This window comes from Somniosus microcephalus, chromosome 3 (genome assembly GCF_052327205.1).
Source record: "Somniosus microcephalus isolate GS21.2 chromosome 3, FLI_Smic_1.0, whole genome shotgun sequence".
NCBI lineage: Eukaryota > Metazoa > Chordata > Chondrichthyes > Squaliformes > Somniosidae > Somniosus > Somniosus microcephalus.
The window spans coordinates 173,955,277-173,981,352 of NC_140989.1; the positions used below are offsets into that span (position 1 = coordinate 173,955,277).

The 26,076-nt window shown below is 50.2% G+C and overlaps 1 protein-coding gene across 1 annotated transcript in view; it reads left to right on the forward strand.

Annotated features, from left to right (window-relative positions):
• Positions 1-25,612, forward strand: part of LOC147121583 (cyclin-dependent kinase-like 4) — a 32,005-nt gene extending 6,393 nt beyond the window's left edge. Inside the window, exons 2-6 of the mRNA XM_085977967.1 lie at positions 7,940-8,140; positions 8,238-8,326; positions 10,827-10,883; positions 11,012-11,146; positions 25,370-25,612. Of these exons, the coding sequence (XP_085834093.1) occupies positions 7,940-8,140; positions 8,238-8,326; positions 10,827-10,883; positions 11,012-11,146; positions 25,370-25,465 (578 nt within the window). The 3' untranslated portion in view covers positions 25,466-25,612. The remainder of the gene's footprint in view (positions 1-7,939; positions 8,141-8,237; positions 8,327-10,826; positions 10,884-11,011; positions 11,147-25,369) is intronic.
• Positions 25,613-26,076: the final 464 nt, after the last annotated feature.

Consider the following 26,076-nt stretch of genomic DNA (forward strand, 5'->3'; position numbering starts at 1 on the left):
TCCCCTCCCCCATTCCCCTCCAAATCCCCTCCCCCATTCCCCTCCCCCATTCCCCTCCCCCTTCCCTCCCCCCACCCCCCATTTCCCCTCTCCCCATCCCCCATTCCCCCTCCCCATCCCCCCATTCCCCTCCCCCTTCCCCTCCCGCATTCCCTCCCCATTCCCCTCTCCCCATCCCCCGTCCCCATCCCCCATTCCGCTCCCCCATCCCCCTCCCCCATCCCTCTCCCCATCCCCCCTCCCCACATCCCCCATTCCCCTCCCCCATCCCCATTCCCCTCCCCCTGTCCCCCATTCCCCTCCCCCTGTCCCCCATTCCCCTCCCCCGTCCCCATTCCCCTCCCCCATCCCCCATTCCCCTCCCCCATCCCCCATTCCCCTCCCCCACCCCCCATTCCCCTCCCCCCATTCCCATTCCCCTCCCCCCATCCCCCATTCCCTCCCCCACCCCCCATTCCCCTCCCCCATCCCCCATTCCCCTCCCCATCCCCCATTCCCCTCCCCATCCCCTTCCCCTCCCCCATCCCCCATTCCCCTCCCCCCATCACCCTCCCCCTCCCATCCCCTCCCCCCATTCCCCTCCCCCCATCCCCCATTCCCCTCCCCCATCCCCTATTCCACTCCCCCCATCCCCCATTCCGCTCCCCATCCCCCATTCCCCTCCCCCATCCCCCATTCCCCTCCCCCCATCCCCCATTCCCCTCCCCACATTCCCCTCCCCCCATCCCTCCCCTATCCCCCATTCCCCTCCCCCCATATCCCCCATTCCCCTCCCCCATCCCCCTCCCCCTCCCCCATCCCCATTCCCCTCCCCCCATCCCCCATTCCCCTCCCCCATCCCCCATTGCCCTCCCCCATCCCCCATCCCCATTCCCCTCCCCCCATCCCCCATTCCCATCCCCCATTCCCCTCCCCATCCCCCTTCCCCTCCCCCATCCCCCCTTCCCCTCCCCCATCCCCCCTTCCCCTCCCCCATCCCCCCTTCCCTCCCCCATCCCCCCTTCCCCTCCCCCATCCCCCTTCCCCTCCCCATCCCCCCATCCCCCCTTCCCCTCCCCCCATCCCCCTTCCCCTCCCCCATCCCCCTTCCCCTCCCCATCCCCCTTCCCTCCCCCATCCCCCCTTCCCCTCCCCCCATCCACCCACCCCCTTCCCCTCCCTCCATCCCCCATCCCCCTCCCCCCATCCCCCCTTCCCCTCCCCTTCCCCTCCCCCATCCCCCCTTCTCCTCCCCCATCCTCCTTCCCCTCCCCCATCCCCCCTTCCCCTCCCCCCATCCCCCTTCCCCTCCCCTCACCCCCCCTTCCCCTCTCCCCCCACACCTTCCCCCTCCCACAACTTCCCCCCTTCCCCCCCAAACCTACCCCCCTCCCACAACTTCCCCCTTCCCCCCCCACAACCTTCCCCCCTTCCCCCCTTCCACACCTTACCCCTTTCCCCCCTCCCACACCTTCCCCCTTCCCCCCTCCCACACCTTCCCACTTCCCCCCTCCCCCACCTTCCCCCCCCCACCTTCCCCCTCCCCCACCTTCCCCCCTTCCCCCCCTCGCCACCTTCCCCCCTCCCCCACCTTCCCCCCTCCCCACCTTCCCCCCTCCCGCACCTTCCCCCCTCCCGCACCTTCCCCCCCTCCCCCAGCTTCCCCTTCCCCACCTTCCCCCCTTCCCCACCTTCCCCCCTTCCCCCCCTCGCACACCTTCCCCACCTTCCCCCCCTCCCGCACCTTCCCCCCTTCCCCCACTCCCACGCCTTCCCACCTTCCCCCCTCCCCCCAACACCTTCCCCCACACCTTCCCCCCCCCCCACACCTTCCCCCCCTCCACACCTTCCCCCCTTCCCCCCTCCCACACCTTCCCCCCTTCCCCCCTCCCACACCTTCCCCCCTTCCCCCTCCCACTCCTTCCCCCCCTCCCACACCTTCCCCCCCTTCCCCCTCCCACACCTTCCCCCCTTCCCCCCTCCCACACCTTCCGCCCTTCCCCCCTCCCACACCTTCCCCCCTCCCACACCTTTCCCCCCCTCCCACACCTTCCCCCCCACACCTTCCCCCCTCCCACACCTTCCCCCCTCCCACACCTTCCCCCCCACACCTTCCCCCCCTTCCACACCTTCCCCCCCTTCCACACCTTCCCCCCCTCCCACACCTTCCTCCCCTTCCCCCCTCCCACAACTTCCCCCCTTCCCCCCTCCCACACCTTCCCCCCTTCCCCCCCCACAACTTCCCCCCTTCCCCTCCCACACATTCCCCCCTTCCCCCCTCCCACATATTCCCCCCTTCCCCCCTCCACATATTCCCCCCTTCCCCCCTCCCACACATCCCCCCCCTTCCCCCCCTCCCACACCTTCCCCCCTTCCCCCCTCCCACACCTTCCCCCCTTCCCCCTCCCACACCTTCCCCCTCCCACACCTTCCCCCCCCACACCTTCCCCCCACTTACCCCCTCCCACACCTTCCCCCCCTTCCCCCTCCCACACCTTTCCCCCTTCCCCCCTCCCACACTTTCCCCCCCTTCCCCCCTCCCACATCTTCCCCCCTTCCCCCCTCCCACACCTTCCCCCCCTTCCCCCCACACCTTCCCCCCCTCCCACACCTTCCCCCCCCACACCTTCCCCCCTCCCACACCTTCCCCCCTTCCCCCTCCCACACCTTCCCCCCCTTCCCCCCTCCCACACCTTCCCCCCTTCCCCCCTCCCACACCTTCCCCCCTTCCCCCCTCCCACACCTTCCCCCTTCCCCCCCCACACCTTCCCCCCTTCCCGCCCCACACCTTCCCCCCTTCCCCCCTCCCACAGCTTCCCCCCCTTCCCCCCTTCCCCCTTCCCCCCTCCCACACCTTCCCCCCTCCCCCCTCCCACACCTTCCCCGCTCCCCCCCACACCTTCCCCCCTTCCCCCACTCCCACACCTTCCCCCCTTCCCCCACTCCCACACCTTCCCCCTTCCCCCCCACACTTTCCCCCTCCCACACCTCCCCCCCTCCCCCACCTTCCCCCTCCCCCCTTCCACCCTTCCCCCCCTCCCCCACCTTCCCCCTCCCCCACCTTCCCCCCCTTCCCCCCCCACACCTTCCCCCCCACACCTTCCCCCCTTCCACACCTTCCCCCCTCCACACTTCCCCCCCTTCCCCCCCACACCTTCCCCCCACACCTTCCCCCTTCCCACACCTTCCCCCCTCCCCCTCCCACACTTCCCCCCCACGCCTTCCCCCCTTCCCACACCTTCCCCCACCCACACCTTCCCCCCCTCCCCCCTCCCACACCTCCCCCTCTCCCCCCCACACCTTCCCCCCCTCCCACACCTTCCCCCCTTCCCCCCCACCCACACCTCCCCCCTTCCCCCCTCCCACTCCTTCCCCCCCTCCCACACCTTCCCCCCTTCCCCCCTCCCACACCTTCCGCCCTTCCCCCTCCCACACCTTCCCCCCGTCCCACACCTTCCCCCCGTCCCACACCTTCCCCCCCTCCCACACCTCCCCCCCCCACACCTTCCCCCCTCCAACACCTTCCCCCCCCCACACCTTCCCCCCCCACACATTCCCCCCTCCCACACCTTCCCCCACCCACACCTTCCCCCCCTTCCACACCTTCCCCCCCTCCACACCTTCCCCCCTCCCCACATGTTCCTCCCCTTCCCCCCTCCCACAACTTCCCCCCCTTCTCCCCCTCCCACAACCACCCCCCTCTCCCCCTCCCACACCTCCCCCTTCCCCCCCCACACCTTCCCCCCCTTCCCCCTCCCACACCTTCCCCCTCCCACACCTTCCCCCCTTCCCCCCTCCCACATATTCCCCCCCTTCCACCCTCCCACACATCCCCCATCCCCCCTCCCACACCTTCCCCCCTTCCCCCTCCCACACCTTCCCCCTCCCACACCTTCCCCCCCCACACCTTCCCCCACTTACCCCCTCCCACACCTTCCCCCCTTCCCCCCTCCCACACCTTCCCCCTTCCCCCCTCCCACACCTTCCCCCCTTCCTCCCTCCACATCTTCCCCCCTTCCCCCCCACCCACACCTTCCCCCCTCCCACACCTCCCCCCCCACACCTACCCCCTCCCACACCTCCCCCCCCCACACCTTCCCCCCACCCCACACCTTCCCCCCCTCCCCCCACACCTTCCCCCCCCTCCCACACCTTCCCCCCCTCCCACACCTCCCCCCCTCCCACACCTTCCCCCTCACACACCTTCCCCCCCTTCCCCCCTCCCACACCTTCCCCCCTTCCCCCCTCCCACACCTTCCCCCCTTCCCCCCTCCCACACCTTCCCCCCTTCCCCCCCACACCTTCCCCCCTTCCCCCCCACACCTTCCCCCCTTCCCCCCTTCCCCCCCTTCCCCCCTTCCCCCTTCCCCCCCCACACCTTCCCCCCCTCCCCCCTCCCACACCTCCCCCCTCCCCCCTCCCACACCTTCCCCCCTCCCCCCACACCTTCCCCCCTTCCCCACTCCCACACCTTCCCCCCTTCCCCCACTCCCACACCTTCCCCCCTTCCCCCCCCACACTTTCCCCCTCCCACACCTTCCCCCTCCCCACCTTCCCCCCTCCCCCTTCCACCCTTCCCCCCCTCCCCACTTTCACCCCTCCCCCCCCTTCCCCCCACACCTTCCCCCTTCCCCCCTTCCACACCTTCACCCCCTCCCACACCACCCCCCTCCCACGCCTTTCCCCCTCCCCCCCCACACCTTCCCCCCACACAACCCCCCTCCCCCCTCCCACACCTACCCCCCCACGCCTCCCCCCCTTCCACACCTTCCCCCACCCCACACCTTCCCCCCTTCCCCCCCCACACCTCCCCCCCTCCCACGCCATTCCCCCATCCCCCCTCCCACACCTTCCCCCCTCCCCCCCCTCCCACACCTTCCCCCCACACCTTCCCCCTCCCCCTCCCACACCTTCCCCCCCACGCCTTCCCCCCTTCCCACACCTTCCCCCCTTCCCACACCTTCCCCCACCCCACACCTTCCCCCCTTTCCCCCCACACCTCCCCCCCACCTTCCCACCCACCTTCCCCCCCGCACCTTCCCCCCCCACACCATCCCCCCCACACCATCCCCCCCACACCTTCCCCCCCACAGCTTCCCCCCACACCTTCCCCCCCACACCTTCCCCCCCACACCTCCCCCCCACACCTCCCCCCCACCCTTCCCCCCCCACACCTTCCCCCTCTTCCCCCCCACACCTCCCCCCCTCACCTTCCCCCCCACCTTCCGCCCCCCACCTTCCCCCCACGTTCCCCCGCCACGTTCCCCCCCCACGTTTCCCCCCCCACACCTTCCCCCCCCACACCTTCCCCCTCACACCTTCCCCCTTCACCCCCTCCCACAACTTCCCCCCCTTCCCCCCTTCCCCCCTCCCACACCTTCCCCCCCTTCCCCCCTCCCACACCTTCCCCCCCTTCCCCCCACACCTTCCCCCCCTTCCCCCTCCCCACTCCCCCCTCCCCCCTTCCCCTCCCCTTCCCTCCTCCCCCTTCCCCTCCCCCCTTCCCTTCCCCTCTCCCCTCCCCTTCCCCTCCCCCTTCCCCCTCCCCCCTTCCCCTTCCTCTCCCCCTCCCCCTTCCCCTCCCCCCTTCTCCTCCCCACTCCCCCCTCCCCCCTTCCCCTCCCCTTCCCTCCCTCCCCCTTCCCCTCCCCCCTTCCCTTCCCCTCTCCCCTCCCCTTCCCCTCCCCCTTCCCCCTCCCCCTTCCCCTCCCCCCTCCCCCTCCCCCCTCCCCCACTCCCCCCTCCCCCACTCCCCCTTCCCCACTCCCCCACCTTCTCCCCCCTCCTCCCCCTTCTCCCCCCTCCTCCCTTCCCTCCCTTCCCTCCCTCCCCCTCCCCCCTCCCTCCCTCTCCCTCCCCCCTTCCCTCCCTCTCCCTTCCCCCTTCCCTCCCTCTCCCTCCCCCTTCCCTCACTCCCCCTCCCCCTCCCTCCCTCCTCCTCCCCCTTCCCTCCCTCCCCCTTCCTCCCCCCTTCCCCTTCCTCCCCCTTCCCTTCCTCCCCCTTCCCCTTCCTCCCCCTTCCTCCCCCGTCGCTCTCTCTCTTCCCCCGGTCTCTCGCTCTCTCTTTCTTCCCCCCGGTCTCTTGCTCTCTCTTCCCCCGGTCTCTCGCTCTCTCTCTCTTCCCCCTGGTCTCTCGCTCTCTCTCTCTCTTCCCCCCCGGTCTCTTGCTCTCTCTCTCTCTTCCCCCAGTCTCTCGCTCTCTCTCTTCCCCCCGTCTCTCGCGCTCTCTCTTCCCCCCCAGTCTCTCGCTCTCTCTCTTCCCCCCAGTCTCTCGCTCTCTCTCTTCCCCCCAGTCTCTCGCTCTCTCTCTTCCCCCCAGTCTCTCGCTCTCTCTTCCCCCCAGTCTCTCGCTCTCTCTCTTCCCCCAGTCTCTCGCTCTCTCTCTTCCCCCCAGTCTCTCGCTCTCTCTCTTCCCCCCAGTCTCTCGCTCTCTCTCTTCCCCCAGTCTCTCGCTCTCTCTCTTCCCCCCAGTCTCTCGCTCTCTCTCTTCCCCCAGTCTCTCGCTCTCTCTCTTCCCCCCAGTCTCTCGCTCTCTCTCTTCCCCCCAGTCTCTCGTTCTCTCTCTTCCCCCCAGTCTCTCGTTCTCTCTCTTCCCCCCCAGTCTCTCGTTCTCTCTCTTCCCCCCAGTCTCTCGTTCTCTCTCTTCCCCCCAGTCTCTCGTTCTCTCTCTTCCCCCAGTCTCTCGCTCTCTCTCTTCCCCCCAGTCTCTCGCTCTCTCTCTTCCCCCCCAGTCTCTCGCTCTCTCTCTTCCCCCCAGTCTCTCGCTCTCTCTCTTCCCCCCCAGTCGCTCTCTCTCTTCCCCCCAGTCGCTCTCTCTCTTCCCCCCAGTCGCTCTCTCTCTTCCCCCAGTCGCTCTCTCTCTTCCCCCCAGTCGCTCTCTCTCTTCCCCCCAGTCGCTCTCTCTCTTCCCCCCAGTCGCTCTCTCTCTTCCCCCCAGTCGCTCTCTCTCTTCCCCCAGTCGCTCTCTCTCTTCCCCCAGTCGCTCTCTCTCTTCCCCCCAGTCGCTCTCTCTCTTCCCCCAGTCGCTCTCTCTCTTCCCCCCAGTCGCTCTCTCTCTTCCCCCCAGTCGCTCTCTCTCTTCCCCCCAGTCTCTCTCTCTCTCATCCCCCCAGTCGCTCTCTCTCTTCCCCCAGTCGCTCTCTCTCTTCCCCCCAGTCGCTCTCTCTCTTCCCCCCAGTCGCTCTCTCTCTTCCCCCCAGTCGCTCTCTCTCTTCCCCCCAGTCGCTCTCTCTTCCCCCCAGTCGCTCTCTCTCTTCCCCCCAGTCGCTCTCTCTCTTCCCCCCAGTCGCTCTCTCTCTTCCCCCCCAGTCGCTCTCTCTCTTCCCCCCAGTCGCTCTCTCTCTTCCCCCCCAGTCACTCTCTATCTCCCCCCCCGTCGCTCTCTCTCTTCCCCCCAGTCGCTCTCTCTCTTCCCCCCAGTCGCTCTCTCTCTTCCCCCAGTCGCTCTCTCTCTTCCCCCAGTCGCTCTCTCTCTTCCCCCCGTCGCTCTCTCTCTTCCCCCCAGTCGCTCTCTCTCTTCCCCCCAGTCGCTCTCTCTCTTCCCCCCAGTCGCTCTCTCTCTTCCCCCCAGTCGCTCTCTCTCTTCCCCCCAGTCGCTCTCTCTCTTCCCCCCAGTCGCTCTCTCTCTTCCCCCCCAGTCGCTCGCTCTCTCTCTTCCCCCCCCAGTCGCTCGCTCTCTCTCTTCCCCCCCCAGTCGCTTGCTCTCTCTCTTCCCCCCAGTCGCTCTCTCTCTCTCTTCCAACAACAACATGCCCTCAAAAAAGCCTCGGCACCACCGGGCACCCCCAGCTAGTTCACATATAAATTATTTAGTTTTTGGTTTATGTGATTTTTAAAAATACTGTTACCTCCTAGCCTTTATGAGCATACCAACGGGAGAAAGTAAATCTGCAAACTACAGCCATGGTCTGAAGAGACCTTATTTTGTGTGAAATTATATGACTTTTATTTTTCCCAACAGCCGGTCCGGGAGATGATTACACAGACTACGTAGCAACCCGGTGGTACCGAGCACCTGAGCTGCTTGTGGGAGATGCACAGTATGGGGCTGCAGTAGATATCTGGGCTGTAGGTACTGTCTTTGCAGAGCTGGTGTCTGGACAGGCCTTATGGCCTGGGAAATCGGATGTGGACCAAATCTACCTGATGATAAGGACTCTGGGTAAACTAGTCTATCATCATGTAATCATTTACTTTATGTTAACATGACTATGGTGTATATGTAATGTTTATTGCATTATTTAGACCTTTTTTTTTAGGTAATCTAATCCCAAGACACGAGCATGTATTCCAGAATAACCAATTTTTCCTGGGTGTTAGTTTACCTGAGTCAGACCCTGAGGATATGGTAAGTTGTGCACTACAGAAGATAATGTAACAACTATTACATCTTTACAATACAAATGAACTAGTGAATCACAGTACATCAATACAAATACTACCATTTTAAAGGATAAGGAAGTTTAAAGTACTTCCCACCTTGGTGTGATGAAAACGTTGCAACTACCTAGTAAGAGATATGCATGGTACTAACTTCTCTCCTTAGTCTTCCCCCTCGCCATGAGATCTGCTTCTCTCTCTCTAACAAAAACAGAAAATGCAGGAAACACTCAACAAGCCAGGCAACATCTCTCTCTTTCTCTGGATCTTGCCTCCCACTGATGGACGTTGTTGCTAATGTCAGTGGAATGGCTCCATGCTGAGCGATGTTTCCAATGGGGGAGAGGAGATAGTGGAAGGGAGAGGCAGGAGTTGGAAAAAGCCAATTACAGGAAACTTTCTAATAACCGGCCCCTAAATAACCGGAAATGTCAGTTAACCGGCAAAATTCAGGAGTAGGTTCAGGTAGCTTTCATTACTTGCCTTGCTCCATGTGTTGCTGTGCAAGGGTGTGGCTGCAGCTGTTGCTAAGCTACAGAGACGCTTGCAACTTGTGGCCATTGTTTTGAACCTGTTGCTAAGCAACAGGGTTTGTTGCTTTATACGGAGCTCTCAGCTCCGTATCTTTTACTATAGCGTTCGGTTTTCCGGAATATTTGATGAACCGGCACCACGTCGGTCCCGTCCGTGCCGGATAAAAGAAAGTTTCCTGTAAGATATGAGTATCTCCTGCAGTTACTTTTAATGCTCTCAGTTTTATTTTCCTGTCCAGATGGTAGTAATTTATTCAAGAGATTAAGTTCCATGGGCACAGTGTTCCCTATATTCAAGTGGCTATCCTTCCCAAGTGAGTGTAGACAGTCAATGTCAGCAGGTTACTTGATCCTGAGCAGCATCAAAGTTTGAAGCTTCCATCACAATCCAGGCTGAGATTAGCTAACTCAGCAGAGATGAGGGATTATGCCTGGGACCCTCCTGTTCAGTATGGTTTAATACCACACGCGCAATGCACTGACCAGCTGACCCATTGGGATACTAGGTATCCATGCCTTTGTGACCTCTAGACTTGACTATTCCAACGCACTCCTGGCTGGCCTCCTACGTCCTACCCTCCGTAAACCTGAGGTCATCCAAACCTCTGCTGCCTGTGTCCTACCTTGCACCAAGTCCTGTTCACCCATCACCCCTGCGCTCACTGACCTACATTGGCTCCTGAATAAGCAACGCCACAATTTTAAAATTCTCATCCTTGTTTTCAAATCCCTCCATGGCCTCGCCCCTCCCTATCTTTGTAATTTCCTCCAGCCCCACAACCCTCTGAGATATCTGCGCTCCTCAAATTCTGGCCTCTTGAGCAGCCCTGATTTTAATTGCTCCACCATTGGTGGCCGTGCCTTCAGCTGCCAAGGCCCCAAGCTCTGGAATTCCCTCTCTAAACCTCTCCGCCTCTCTACCTCTCTTTCCTCCTTTAAGACGCTCCTTAAAACCTACCTGTCATCTGCCCTAATATCTCCTTATGTGGCTGAGTGTCAAATTTTGTTTTATAACACTCCTGTGACACGCCTTGGAACATTTTACTACGTTAAAGGCGCTATATAAATACAAGTTGTTGTTGCTGTAAGAGATCAGTATCTTTTTAAATTAGCTAGTAACTTCCCTTTCATTTCTTTCTCCCCTTCTGTCCTAAAGACATTGGCACCACTAGCTGGGGTAATTTTATGAGCACAGGCATCCCTCTGGTACTGTGCACAAGTTTTCCATGTGCAAGCCTAGCAGTAAGTGTCAGCACGCTGCTCGGTCATGGGAACCTTCAGAGCAAAGCTAAAACCGGAAACCATCTCAATACCCATTTTCCACTGGAGGTTGCTGGATTGTGATCAGCAGCAGGAATTAATTTTCCCCCTCCGTAGCCCAGGTGTGGTAAGGCCAGTTGTAGCATTCCAGCTGCAGTCATCCAACTCAAAACTGACAAGTAATCAAAACTGGGACCTTCTGGCACATATAACTAAAGCAGCCTATACTTTACCCATTAGGCCATCGGAGAGAGCGTTACACTCATCTGAGTTTTTTAAATACCTTAAAAAAATCAGGTTTTGGGTGGCTTGATGGCTTATTTGTTAAGTGCAAAACCTGTATTGGGAGTGAGCTGTTTAGACCGGGGAGGTTTGCATCACTAAGGTGTTACAATTGGTTTCCACGTGTGTGGAACTGCACTACAGCCTGAGTCAGTGCTCTCGAGAAAGAAAGGGAAGAAAATGTGGGAATTTTTTTTAAGGTTTCCTACCTGAGTGCTTTTATCCAGAATTTGACATTGAGTTTTTGGGAATTGTAACAGGCTTATGTAAACTATTTTTTTCTGTAATCATCAATAGATATTTTTCATAGTACCATTTAAGAGCTTACTGAAAAAGTTGCTTTCCTTACTGTTCAGTAAATCTTACATATTATAGAAACTTTCTATTTTTTAGGAACCCTTAGAAGAAAAGTTTCCAAACATAAACCCTCATGCTCTGGCTTTCATGAAGGTGAGAAGTATCTGCTGCCTTCAGTAGGATATGCAGTACTTGTCTATATTTTGCTTCTTTTAAAGACATTCGTTTTTTCAAAATTGTTTATTCCGATAGCAAATAAAATTCAGTCCATTTTAATTCAGAGCTGTTTGAAAACGGATCCAGAGGACAGATGCAGCTGTGAAGAGTTGTTCAAAAACCCGTACTTTGATTTATATCGAGATGAAAATGAAAAATCCAGGCCGTGGCTTGATGGCCGGAATCGCAAAAGGCAGCAGGTACAGATTGAGCTGCTTTTGCCCAGTTTATCATATTAACCAGATATTGAGTGTGGTTACAAAAAGAAATGGAAAATGGAGAAATGGAATTCAATTTAAATAACATGAAAGAAAATAAATCCATATGCATTAAAGTATTAAAATTAAATACAAATTATGAGGTAAAATTTACTTTCATGGGACTAAGTGCACAGTATGTAATGGCAACGAAATGCAGTATTATTTTTTATTTCTAATTTTCTCTCCTCCCTCCTGAATGCACTGACTTATGTTGGACATGGTTCCACAGGTGTCAGCAGCCCTCCACCTCCTCACCCAAGTAGCTATTTATTTATGTGCGAGCCTAGTCAGTGAGGCCTAACAGGCTATTCTACCAGATGGGGCATCAGAAACAAGTCAACTCCTATCTTCTACCCAGTGTCCACCCACAAGATCACTAAATGACAATCAGAAGCAACAACTCTGGCTAACGTTTGCCATTCCTTCACCCAGGAATGCTGAGGTAAATTATAACACCTTAACTGCCCTCACTTCTGAGATTAGTTAACTCAGCACAGACAAAAGTAGCACACAGTTAGTCACTTAGCACCAACACTAGCACTAAACGTGACATTTACTGAAGGTGTACTTTCAACACATATGTACTCAATTTTGAGGTTGGCTTATTTATTACTTTTCAAACAGCAACCACTTGCATTTTTATAGCACTTTTAACATAGAAAAGCATCTCACGCACTTCACAGAAGTGTAGTCAGACAAAAATGGACACTGAGCCAAAGAAGGAGATATTAGGAGGGGTGACTAAAAGCTTGGTCAAATGGTTGCATTTTAAGGAGGGTCTTAAAAGAGGAGAGAAGGTTAGGTGCTTCTGACCTAAACTGGCTCCCGGTCCAACAACGACTCAATTTTAAAATCCTCATCCTTGTTTTCAAATTCTTCCATGGCCTTGCCCCTTCCTATCTCTGTAACCTCCTCCAGCCCTACAAGCCTTCGCGATCTCTGCGCTCCGCCAATTCTGGCATCTTGCGCATCCCTGAATTTAATCGCTCCACCATTGGCGGTCGTGCTTTCAGCTGCCTTGGCCCTAAGCTCTGGAATTCCTTCCCTAAACCTCTCCGCCCCTACCTCTCTCTCATCCTTTAAGATGCCCCTTAAAACCTACCTCTTTGACCAAGCTTTTGGTCATCTGTCCTGAGAACTCCTTCTGTGGCTCGCTGTCAAAAATATTTATTGATAATGCTCTTGTTAAGCGCCTTGGGACGTTTTACTATGTTAAAGGCGCTATATAAATGCAAGCTATTGTTGTTGTTGGAATTCCAGACCATAGGACCTAGATGGCTGAGGGCACGGCAGCCAATGGTGGGGCGAAGGGAGTGGAAGTTGCACAAGAGGCTAGTGTCGGGGGGAATGCATAGCTCTCAAAGGATTGTAGGCCGAGAGGAAGTTACAGAGATCGGGCGGGATAAGGCCATGACAGGATTTAAACACAAGGTTGAGAAATTTAAATTTGAGACATTGGGGAACTGGGAACCAAAGTACATCAGCAAGGGCAGAGGTGATGGGTGAGCAGGACTTGGTGTGTGATAGGATACGGACCACAGCGTCTTTGATGAGCTGAAGTTTACAGAGGGTAGAGGATGGGAGGCCGGCCAGGAGAGCATTGGAATAGTCGCGTCTGGAGGTAACAAATCCAATGCTCTCAGCAGCAGATGGCTCGAGGCAGGAGTGGAGGCGGGCAATGTTATAGAGGTAGTCTTTGTGATGGAGAGGATATGGGGTCAGAAGATCAGCTCAGAGTCAAAGAGGATGCTGAGATTGCTAGCAGACTCCTAAGACAGTGGCAGGGGAGGGGGTTGGAATCAACAGCAAGGGCACAGAGTTTGTGGTGGAGGCCAAAGGCAATGGCTTTGGTTTTTCCACTGTTTAACAGGAGGAAATTTCAGTTCAACCAGGGCTGGATGTCATACAAGTAGGCTGACAACACAAGAAGCAGTGATGGGGTGGAGGGAGGTGGTGGAAAGGTAGAGCTGGGTGTTGTCAGTGTACATGTGGAACCCAAACCCCTCCACTATCTCCTGATTTGTCACACTGCTTGTTTGACATCCAGTAATGGCTGAGCAGAAATTTCCTGTAACTAAATATTGGGAAGACCGAAGCCATTGTCTTTGGTCCCCGGCACAAACTCCATTCCCTGGCCACCATTTCCATCCCTCTCCCTGGCGACTGTCTGAAGCTGAGCCAGACCGGTCGCAACCTTGGTGTTGTGTTTGACCCCGAGAGGAGCTTCCAACTACATATCCACTCCATCACCAAGACTGCCTACTTCCACCTCCGTAACATCGCCCGACTCCGACTCTGCCTCAGCTCACCTGCTGCTGAAATCCACATCTATACCTTTGTTAATTGATTATTCCAATGCTTTCCCGGCCAGCCTCCCACCTTCCACCCTACATAAACTTGCACTCATCCAAAACTCTGCTTCCCGTATCTTAATTCACATCAAGTCCCATTCACCCATCACCCCTGTGCTCGCTGACCTACACTGGCTCCCAGTCCGGCAACCCCTCAATTTTAAAATTCTCATCCTTGTCTTCAAATCCCTCACTGGCCTTGCCCCTCCCTATCTCTGTAACCTCCTTCCGCCCTACAAGTCTTTGAGATCTCTGCGCACCTCCAATTCTGGCATCTTGCATATCCCGATTTTAATCGCTCCACCATTGGCGGCCGTGCTTTCAGCTGCCTTGGCCCTAAGCTCTGGAATTCCCTCCCTAAACCTCTCTGTCTCTCTACCTCGCTGTCATCCTTTAAGATGCTCCTTAAAACCTACCTCTTTGACCAAGTTTTTGGTCACCTGTCCTGATGTCTCCTGTGGCTCACTGTCAAAAACATTTATTGATATCGCTCTTGTTAAATGCCTTGGGACGTTTTGCTACGTTAATGGCGCTATACAAATGCAAGTTGTTGTTGATATGGCCAAGGGGCAGCATGTAGATGAGAAAAAGGCAGGGGTGAAGAATAGATCCTTGGGGTATTCCAGAGGTAACTGGAGCGGGACGAGAAGCCAAAACAAAATAAATATAGTCTGTTCAAAAATATAAAAAGTTCAGTCGTGAATGGCCAGTGTTTCTGAAATGAATTTAGAAAATAGTTTTATTGTTTTTGGAGCGCCATTTGATAGAAGTAACAAAGCGAGCAGCTGGTCCATCATCTCATTGAGGCCTGTTCCCTTTGTGTTTAGGTATCTTTCCAATTCAGAGAACCTCCATCCAGCCATTGTTAAGTTCTAGTACAATGGACTATGTTCCTGGGCCCAGATAGTACTGAACAGGAATCTTCATTGAGAGAGTAGGTGGTAAGATTGGAGAATATGTGAAGCCAACCAAAGATGGCCTAATTAAGGCATAGAAAGTCCATTCCCCAGAATGCTTAACAACCCTTCATTTGTATGCAAAAACCATAAGTGTGTGCACATAAACTGAATAATGCAGTCTTAATTTAAAAAAAGTATATTTCAACAAGATAGGAACAGGAGTAGGCCATTCAGCCGCTCAAGCCTATTCCGCCATTCAATGAGATCATGGCTGATCTGTGACCTAACTCCATATACCCGCCTTTGCCCCATATCCCTCAATACCTTTGGTTAACAATAATCTATCAATCTCAAATTTAAAATTAACAATTGACCTAGCATCAATTGCCATTTGTGGAAGAGAGTTCCAAACTTCTACCACCCTGTGTGTGTAGAAGTGTTTCTTAATTTCAATCCTGAAAGGCTTAGCTCTAATCTTTAGACTATGCCCCCTAGTCCTAGACTTACCAACCAGCAGAAATAGTTTCTCTCTATCTACCCCATCAGTTCCCCTTAATATCTTGAAAACTTTGATCAAATCACCCCTTAACTGTCTAAATTCCAGGAAATACAATCCTAGTTTGTGTAATCTCTCCTCGTAATTTAACCCTTGGAGTCCAGGTATCATTCTGGTAAATCTACACTGCACTCCCTCCAAGGCCAACATATCCTTCCTAAGGTGTAGTGCCCAGAACTGCTCACAGTACTCTAAGGTGTTGTCTAACCAGGGCTTTGTATAGCTGTAACAAAACTTCTACCCCCTTGTATTCTAGACCTTTAGATATAAAGGCCAGCATTCCATTAGCCTTTTTGATTATTTTTTGTACCTGTCCATGACATTTTAATGATCTATGTATATGGACCCCCAAGTCTCTTTGGACCTCCACTATTTAGAAAATATTCTGTTCTATCCTTTTTAGGTCCAAAGTGGATGAACTCACATTTGCCTACATTGAAATTCATTTGCCACAGTTTTGCCCATTCACTTGATCTATTAATATCTTTTTGTAATTTTATGCTTCCATCTACACGGCTTATAATGCCACCTATCTTTGTGTCACTGGAAAACTTGGATATGTGGTTTTCCATCCCATCGTCCAAGTCGTTAATAAATATGGTGAATAGTTGAGGCCTCAACACAGATCCTTGCGGGACACAGAATCACAGAAACCCCACAGTGCAGATGGAGGCCATTTCGGCCCATCGAGCCTGCACCGACACCTATCCCACCCGATCCCCGTAACCCCTACACCAACACATATCCCACCCTATCCCCGTAACCCCACGTATTTAATCCCCCTAACACTAAGGGTCAATTTATCATAGCCAATCAACCTAACCTGCACATCTTTGGACTGTGGGAGGAAACTGGAGCACCCGGAGAAAACCCACGCAAACACGGGGAGAATGTGCAAACTCCACACAGACAGTCGCCCGAGGCCGGATTCGAACCCGGGTCCCTGGTGCTGTGAGACAACAGTGCTAACCACTATGCCACCGTGCTGCCCCTAGTCACCACTAGTCACCACTAGTCTCATCCTGCCAATTAGAGAACCTGCCCATTATCCCTACGCTCTGTTTCCTACCGCTCAGCCAATTTCCTAACCAGGTCAATAATTTGCCTTCAATTCCATGGGCTTCAACTTTAGCCAACAAACTCTTATGTGGGACTTTATCAAATGTCCATATAAATAACATCCATAGATATTCCCCTGTCCACTACTTTAGTCACCTCTTCAAAAATTCAATCAGGTTCATCAGGCATGACCTACCTTTACAAATCCAGGTTAGCTTTCTCTGATCAGCTGAAAACTTTCAAGATGTTCAGTCACCCTAGCCTTACAGACTCTAGTAATTTCCCGACAACAGATGTTAGGCTAACTAGTCTATAATTCGCTGGTTTCTCTCTCTCACCTTTCTTAAATAGTGACATGCGCAGTTTTCCAATCTAAAAGGAATGGTTTCCGAATCGAGAGAACTTTGGGAAGTTATAGTTAGGACATCTACAATGCGCTCACCTACTTCCTTTAAAACCCTGGGATGGAAACCATCCTGGGGATTTGTCACTCTTTAGTGCCATTATTTTCTTCATTACTGTTATTTTGCTTACATTCATTTTGGTGAGTCCCCGTCCCCGATTCAATATTAGTTTCCTTGGGATGTCCGGCATGCTATCCTCTTCCTCTACTGTAAATACTGACACAAAGTAATTATTCAACATATCTTTATTTCCTTATTTTCATTTACAATTTCACCATTATCAATTCTCAAGGGGCCCACATTGCTCCTGACCACCCTCTTTTTCCTAATATAATTGTAAAATAATTTTGTGTTTATTTTGATATCCCTTGCAACTCCCTTTTTGTAGCTCTTATTATCTGTTTTGTCACCTTTTGTTGTTCTTTGTATCTCTCCTAGTTGCCAGGATCTGTGCTAGTTTTTGCATTTTTGTAGCTTTTTCTTTTAGTTTTATGCTGTCACTCACCTCTTCAGTCATCCATAACTTTTTTTTGGCAAGTAGCGCTCTTGCCCCTCAGGGGTATAATCTGGTTCTGTATCACATTAAATTCGTTTTTGAACATCTCCCACTGATCTTCTGTCATTTTACCCAATAACAGATTTACCCAGTTTACTGTAGACAGTCTCTGTCTCATTGCATTGAAGTCAGCCGTATTTAAATCGAGAATCTTAGTAATAAAAACAGAAAATGCTGGAAGTACTCAGCATCTATGGAGCGAGAAACAGTTAACGTTTCAGGTCATTACTAAATCTAATATGGCCTGCTCCCTTGTTGCTTCTAGGACATATTGTTGCAGAAAACTATCCTGAATACACTCAAGAAATTCACTACCTTTCTGACATGAGCTAGTCTGCTTATCTCAATCTATATGAAAGTTAACATCCCCCATTAAAACCACTCTGCTTTTACTGCATGCTTGTCTAATCTCTGCATTTATACATTCTACCACTTCACAGCTGCTACCAGGGGGCCAATGTTCCCTTCTCTGGAACTTCCACGCAGCCGGCTCGCCGACTTTTCAATGAGAAAACCGCGCAAGTGCGGTATTTTGAATGGGTCGTGCAGCCCCTTAAAGGGGCTGTGCACCCAAAACAAAATTAACGGGAACATTGCAGGGGGCCTACACACAACTCCCACTACAGTCTTAAATCCTTTATTATTTCTTAGTTCTACCCATAAAGTCTCCATTGCCTGCTTACCTTTTGTTATATCCTTTCTTATTATTGAAGTGATTTCATCCTTAATCACTAAGGCTACTCCTCCCCCTAACTTTCCTGTAGATTTTATAACTGAAATAAAGAATAGATTGGCCTTCCAAAGCTAGGCTTTATTAACTTTAAAATCAGCAGCATATCTTTCCACATCCAGTCCCAACTAAAGCTAGAAAAGGACTGAATTTAAGGTAGCCACAACACATCATGTGATCATCAACTACCAATGAGATTACAACACATATCCCAAGGCAGTTAACAAACAACGAATCACAATACTTTTACTAATCAAGGAATAATCACCACATTCACCCCTCCTTTTAAAATAGACTCCGACCTAATTTTTACAATTTACAATTAATTATTTACAACTAAACTATGCACGAGGATAAAACTATTTACATAACACAATACTAAATGAACAACAACAAATAATAACATTACGCATAAGTATTAAGTATCTCTCAACTAAAACAATATACTATAATATTTCAACAATTTTTAAAACATTACTATCAATTTAAAAGTCCATTTTCAATCGTTCGACCGGATATCTTGTTCGTGTCGACCTTCTTAACCTTGGTGAAATTCCTTGCCCTCCCACGCCAGAAGGCACAGAAGTATCTTCAACAGGAAGGCTATCCATATCCCGATTCTCAATGGTTTCCGGATTAGAAATCCCATCAGAAGATGAACTGGGACGGTCATAAACATCTATCAAAGGCTGACTAATAGAAGTATGATTATCTGCAATCGGATTGGAAATATTCGTAGTATCTGTAACAGCATCCACATTATCCGAATCATGACCATTATTAATATCCTCAGAAGAGGGCTGGCCCCCACAAGGAGCCAAGTCTTTAATTGAAACAGTACTTTCTTTCCCATCTTGGAATCGAATATGAGCATATTGGGAATTTGCCTCCAACAGCTCCACCTCCTCCACCAAGGGGTCATATTTTGACAATCTAACATGGCGTCGAAGCAACACAGGTCCCTGCATAGTAAGCCATGAAGGTACCGAATATCCCGTAGTAGATCTCCGCGGATAGTTAAAGAGCCTTTCATGGGGGGTCACATTAGTAGCCGTTGAAAGCAATGATCTAATGGAATGCAGGGCATCAGGCAGCACCATTTCCCACTGTGTATTCTTAAGGTTCCGGGATGTCAACGCCAACATAACTGCCTTCCAGATCACCCCATTGTATCGTTCACACTGTCCATTACCCTGGGGATTATACGGGGTAGTTCTACTAGTAGAAATTCCCCGACTCTGAAGGCATTCCTTCAACTGGGAAGACATAAAAGAACTTCCCTGATCCGAATGGATATACGCAGGCATCCCAAAGATGACAAAAAGTTGAGTCAAACATTTAATAACTGTAGCAGCTGATACATCTGCACAAGGAAAAGCAAAAGGGAACCTTGAAAACTCGTCCACAACAGTAAATATATATCGGTTTTGAGTAGTTGAAGGAAGAGGTCCCTTAAAATCGACACTCAAACGTTCAAAAGGAGAAGTAGCCTTTATAAGATGAGCTCGTTGAGGCTTAAAGAAATTCGGTTTACACCGAGCACAGATAGAACATGATGAAGTCATCCGCTTGACGTCTTCAACTGAAAAAGGCAAGTTCTTACTGCGTACAAAGTGTATCATCCTCGTAACCCCAGGATGACATAAGGCATTGTGAAGATTAATAAGCGTATCTCCGTGAATCACAGAACATTAAGCCCTCGACAGTGCATCAGCAGCAACATTATCCTTCCCCGGACGATAAACTATATCAAAATGGTAACATGCCAACTCAATCCTCCATCTCATTATTTTATCATTTTTAATCTTTCCAAAATGTTTAACATCAAACATAAAGGACACAGATTTTTGATCAGTTACCAACGTGAAATGTCGCCCCGATAAATAATGCCTCCATTTACGCAATGCTTCTACTATTGCGTATGCCTCTTTTTCTATTGAGGAATGTCTTTTTTCACTATTATTCAAAGTACGTGAGAAAAAGGCCACAGGTCTTCCATTTTGGTTCAAAGTAGCCCCAATTGCAAAATCCGAAGCATCCGTCTCAATCACAAAGGGAACCTGCTCATCAATGGAATGCACAACTGCTCCTAAAATATCCTTTTTAAAATTCTCAAAACATGTCCTGGCCTCCCATGATAGAGGATATGTCGTAACCCGAATAAGAGGCCGGATCTTCCGTGAAAAATTTGCAATCCAATTAGAATAATAAGAAAACAGTCCAACAACTCGTTGCAAAGCCTTAGAATTAGTAGGACAAGGTAAATCGATCAATGGTCGCAGACGTTCTGGATCTGGTTTAATCTTATTTCCCGAAATAATATACCCCAATAGATTTACCTCAGTAGTTGAAAAGATACATTTCTCTTTGTTAAAAGTTAAACCAACTTTTTCCACAGCTTGAAGGAATCTTTTTAAATTAGAATCATGCTCCACCCTTGATTTGCCACACACTGTGATGTCATCTAAGTATGAAAAGGTGTCAGAGAGGGAGTTATCACTTATAAAAGCATCCATTGCCCGTTGAAAACAAGCAACACCATTAGTAACACCAAATGGTATTCGGCAAAACTGATACAGCTTTCCACCAGCCTCAAAGGCCGTATATGGTTGATCCTTCTTAACAATAGGAATCTGATGATAAGCACTCTTTAAATCAATAGTGCTAAAAACTTTATACTGAGATACTTTATTGATAAGCTCATCAATCTTAGGCAAAGGGTACGCGTCTAATTGAGTATACCTATTAATAGTTTGGGAATAGTCTATCACCATTCGTTTCTTGTGTCTCTCATTAGTCGTGACAACTACCTGTGCTCGCCAAGGCGAACAACTAGGTTCAATGATTCCTTCCAATAAGAGACGTTGAACTTCAGAATTAATAAATTCTCTATCCTGACTACTATATCTTCTTGACTTGGTAGCAATTGGCTTACAATCCGACATCAAATTGGAAAAAAGTGATAATGGAGGAATAGATAAAGAGGTTAATCCACAAATAGATAAAGGTGGCTTAGTCCCTCCAAATGAAAGACTAAGAGACTCGTGTAACTGAAGCACATCATGTCCAATCAAAATATCCGCACAGAGATTAGGCAAAACAGATAGGCGTATATCAGTATACGTATTACCTAGAAGAACCATTTTCACAAAGCAACAACCAGCTATTTGTGAAGTAAGGGTCGTCTGAGCCATACACACCTGATACGTAACAGGCGAAATTTTCAAATGCTTCTCCTTCGCAAACTGAAGACTTATAAAACTCTCAGTACTGCCCGTATCTATAAGGGCCTTCACTTCCAACCCATTAACTTGAGCCGTAACTATAGCTTTGTTTAGGCCATGAGCAAATGCAGCAGAAATTGATGCAATAAACGCCCTATCTAAAGGCTGAATAGTCACAGAAGAGGTAGTGGAGGAAGACCCTCCCACACCAGGAGAAGGGAAGGTAATTGAACCTGATGATTTGCACACACGTGCATAATGACCTCTCTTGCCGCATTTACTACACACAGCCTCCCGAGCAGGACACTTCAGACGAGGGTGCCGGATATTCCCACGAAAATGACACTTCTGAATCCTAGAGGCAACGGCCGCCGAAGTAGAAACTGTTTCAAAATCTAGTAAACCACTCCCATTAAGTCCACATAATTCCTTTTCATCCGAAACTGCCGAAACCATAGTCGCAGGCCGATTAAAAAGAGCATAAGAATCCGAACTTCTCTGAGCCACATCCAATGTAAAAGCTTGCTCAAAAGCACTTTTAAGATCCAGAGTCTTATTTTCTAACAACCGCTGACGAATTGATCTAGACAGTAATCCATTAATAAAAGCATCCCGTACCGATTCGTCCTTATATTCTTCAGCCGTCACAGCCTTATAATTACAGTCAACACTAAGGCACCGAAGTGCTTGTAAATAAGTATCCAAAGATTCTCCCACCTGCTGCCTACGGGCAGATAGAAGATGACGTGCAAATACCTCATTCTTTGGTTTAACAAAAATCTTTTCCAATGTAGAAATAGCCTCTTCATAAGTTTTACAGTGCAAAATATATTTATATACATCCGGGTCAATGTAGTTGATCAGCATATTCAGCTTATTTAGAGCCTCTTGATCCAACACGCCCAAAAAGTTTTTAAATGTACAATACCAATGTTTCCATTTATCATCCACTCCAGCAGAATTGGGGTCAGCCTTGAATCGTTCTGGTTGAAGATATCGCTCCATTCTAACATAAAGTTAATAAATTGAAATAAAGAATAGATTGGCCTTCCAAAGCTAGGCTTTATTAACTTTAAAATCAGCAGCATATCTTTCTACATCCAGTCCCAACTAAAGCTAGAAAAGGACTGAATTTAAGGTAGCCACAACACATCATGTGATCATCAACTACCAATGAGATTACAACACATATCCCAAGGCAGTTAACAAACAACGAATCACAATACTTTTACTAATCAAGGAATAATCACCACAATAACCTGGTATATTTAGTTCCCAGTCCTGACTGTCTTGCAGCCATGTCTCAGTAATGGCTACCATGCCATACTCTCCAAGTTGAATTTGCGCCTGCAGTTGATTCAGTTTGTTCTTAATCTCTATGCATTTGTATAAAGAACACTTATTTGGGCTACACACTCTAACCTGTCCTTCTGCTCTAATGTTTTACTCACACATTTCTTATTTATCTCTCCTGGTTTAATTACTTTACATCTTTTATTTTTCCCTTTACTTGTCGGGCCTAAAGTGCCTGATTATTACTCTATTCTCTTCCCTTTCATTTGTTTTAGAATTATTATTTATACTACTTTTTCCACCTGAGCCCTCCTCTCCATTTACTAGTTTAAAGTCCTTGTGACCGCCCTATTTATCCTTTCCGCTAGTGATGCCCAGAATTGGACACAATACTCCAGTTGGAGCCGAACTAGTGTTTTATACAGGTTCATCATAATTTCCACACTTTTGTACTCTATACCTCTATTCATGAAGCCCAGGTTCCCTTAAGCCTTTTTAACTGCTTTCTCAACCTGCCCTGTCATCTTCAATGATTTATGCACACATACCCCCAGTCTCTCTGTTCATGCACCCCCTTCAGAATTGTACTATTTAGTTTATATGTATATTATTAGTTTATATTTAGTTTAATTTTGAAATTGTGCCCTATACACTCATGTCCAAGTCAATAATATATATCAAGAAAAGCAGTGGTCCTAGAACCGACCCCTGGGGAACACCACTGTATACCTTCCTCCAGTCCGAAAAACAACCATTCACCACTACTCTCTGTTTCCTATCACTTTGCCAATTCCGTATCCATGCTGCCACTGTCCCTTTTATTCCATGGGCTTCAACTTTGCTGGCAAACCTATTATGTGGCACTTTGTCGAACGCCTTTTAGAAATCCATGTACACTAAGTCAACTGCATTACCCTCATCAACCCTCTCTGTTACCTCATACAAGAACTCAATCAAGTTAGTTAAACACGATTTGCCTTTAACAAATCCGTGCCGGCTTTCCTTAATTAATCCACACTTGTCCAAGTGACTGTTAATTTTGTCCCTGATTACTGTTTCTAAAAGCTTCCACATTACTGAGGTCAAACTGACTGGCCTGTAGATGCTGGGTTTATCTTTACACTCTTTTTTGAACAATGGTGTAACATTTGCAATTCTCCAGTCTTTTGGCACCATCCCCATATCTAAGGAGGATTGGAAGATTATGGCCAGTACCTCCACAGTTTCCTCCCTCAATTCCCTCAGCATCCTAGGATGCATCCCATCCACTCCTGGTGACTTATCTACTTTAAGTACAGCCAGCCTTTCTAATACTGCCTCTTTATCAATTTTTATCCTATCGAGTAACTCCACTACCTCCTCCTTTACTATGTCTATGGCAGCATCCTCTTCCTTGGTGAAGACAGATGCAAAGTACTCATTTAGTACCTCAGCCATACCCTCTGCCTCCATGCATAGGTCTCCTTTTTGGTCCCTAATTGGCCCCACCCCTTCTCTTACTACCCTTTGACTATTTATATGCTTATAGAAGACTTTTGGATTACCTTTTATGTTGGCTGCCATTCTATTCTCATACCCTCTCTTTGCCCTGTTATTTCCTTTTTCACTTCTCCTCTGATCTTTCTATATATAGCCTGATTCTCAGATGTATTTGAAGTGTAGTTACTGTTGTAGGGTAGGAAATGTAAATGTAAAACTAAATTTCATTTTGAGACCTACTCACCCACTACTTACCAGAGAGTTCCATTCTCACTAAATTCCCAACTTTTACACTCTGTTTACGATGCACTCCATTTATGACAACTCTGTGCAACCACTCTGAGTTTCAGAGAGCTCTGTAGAACAGCTATATCCAAGTACTGGGCTACTTAAAAATCAGAAAGTATTTGTTTAAAAATGGCCCCGTTTGTAATCATAGTAAAGCTTCCTTTTAGCTGGAGGATTAATAAGCAGGTTTCAGCATGATAATAATAAACAACATTCCAGAGATGTGACCGAAATCCAAAGTGCAGCCAAATCCTTTAAACAAGTTTTGTTTTCCAACATAACACATACGGGAGCAATGTGAGCATTCGTAAATAATGGCCAGGTTAGGAATGGGACTATTTGCCACACATTAATCTCTCAGCAAATGATGATAATGAAAATAAACAATGCATCTGATTAAAGGATATTTAACTATAATCCATTTAATCAGTCAAAAAATTCATTGTTTCAGTGGCACTCTACTTATCTAATATTTATGCTGTGACTGATAAAGATCATAATGTACATTCTGCTGAAGCTGCAGTAAATTCTAATCCAAGGTTGAGAAGTGCTCACTCTATGTCATCAATGTTTATCGGGGGTGGGGACGCAGTTGGGAAGGGTGCGGGGGTGGGGGGCGGTTGGGAAGGGTGCAGGGGAGCCCAATAGTGGGTGGCACACCTGGACTTTTCAGGGATGTGGAGGCCCGACTGATCTTAACAGCAGGGCCTCATTTAAATTAAACTTCCTGGAATCCCGCTTGACACTCGGCTAGATTCACTACCTGGCTGGTGGGCGGGTGCGGGAATTTGGCCACAGGAGGCCGCAGCCGGGGACCCATGGAAACAGTCCCAGGCAGTCAGTGGGAAGAGGGGATTTCCTTTGAGATCTGGGGGGAGGCCAGGGCTGAGGGTTCCCTCGTGATCGGGGGGAGGCCATAGTTGCACTCCTGCTCCTCCTGGCCCACAAGGAGTTCAAACAGAAGGAAATTTATAAGACTTACCTTGGCCTCTTCTGGCCAGTTGGCTCCTCTCACCCTGGTGTGGGACTCCCCCTGCCTTGACATTAATATTACGTTGTGGCAACAATTATGTGACTTTTGCATGTTAAGTAGCCCTCTGCCTGCTTTTAGTGGGAGCCTCATCGATGGCCTGAAACGCCAACATTAATATTGTGCCAGCTGGGAACGCAGCAGGATTTCCATTTTCAAGACTTTAACCCCTTGCCTGACCCTTTCCTGCCTGTCAAGGGGTTTGGGAGTGGGGGGGTAAAAACAAGGCCTATGGCTCACATCACAAACTCTTGTAGCATATTTATTAGTTTATTTTGTCATTTTTAAAATCAGCTTTTGCCTCAGCTCCCTGGTAATAATGGGTCTCCTGCACCAGATCCCAGAAAGCAGGTTCGTCAGCAGCGGTTTGATCACCTTCCTTCCATCTAACAATCTCTATCAAATCTCAAAATGGTTCTGAAGCAAAACACAGACATCTAGACGCAACGTATCAAGAAAGGTTCTGTATATGACTGAAGTGGTGCCATGGATATTACTTTGCCTTGTTTTACTTTCTGTAAATATGATTCGAGTATACATTAATTAAAAACAACAAACCATGTTTCGTATTAAGGTTTTCTTGTTCGTACTTCTTAGACGCCAAGTGAATAGTTTTAAATCTGGCATTAAAAGTGCAAATTAACTTCCATGTTAGAGGTACGCCATAGACATGGATTAATGTTCGTGATTGTCTACACACAGTAAGTGTTGTCAGGATATTCAACTGTGGAGCCTAACTCAACCCATACAGACACATCTTCCAGTAGTTTTTTCTTAAATATCATGAGCTAATTTTTCAAATACAGGAAACTTTCTGGTATCCGGCACTGACGGGACCGAGCTGGTGCCGTACCATCAAAACTGCCGTAGAAACCAGCGCTAATGTTAAAACATACAGAGCTCAGAGCTCCGTGTGAATCAACAAACCCTGTTGCTTAGCAACAGCTTCAGAACAGTCGGCCGCAGCTTAAAAGCGTCTCTGTAGCTAAGCAACAGCTTCA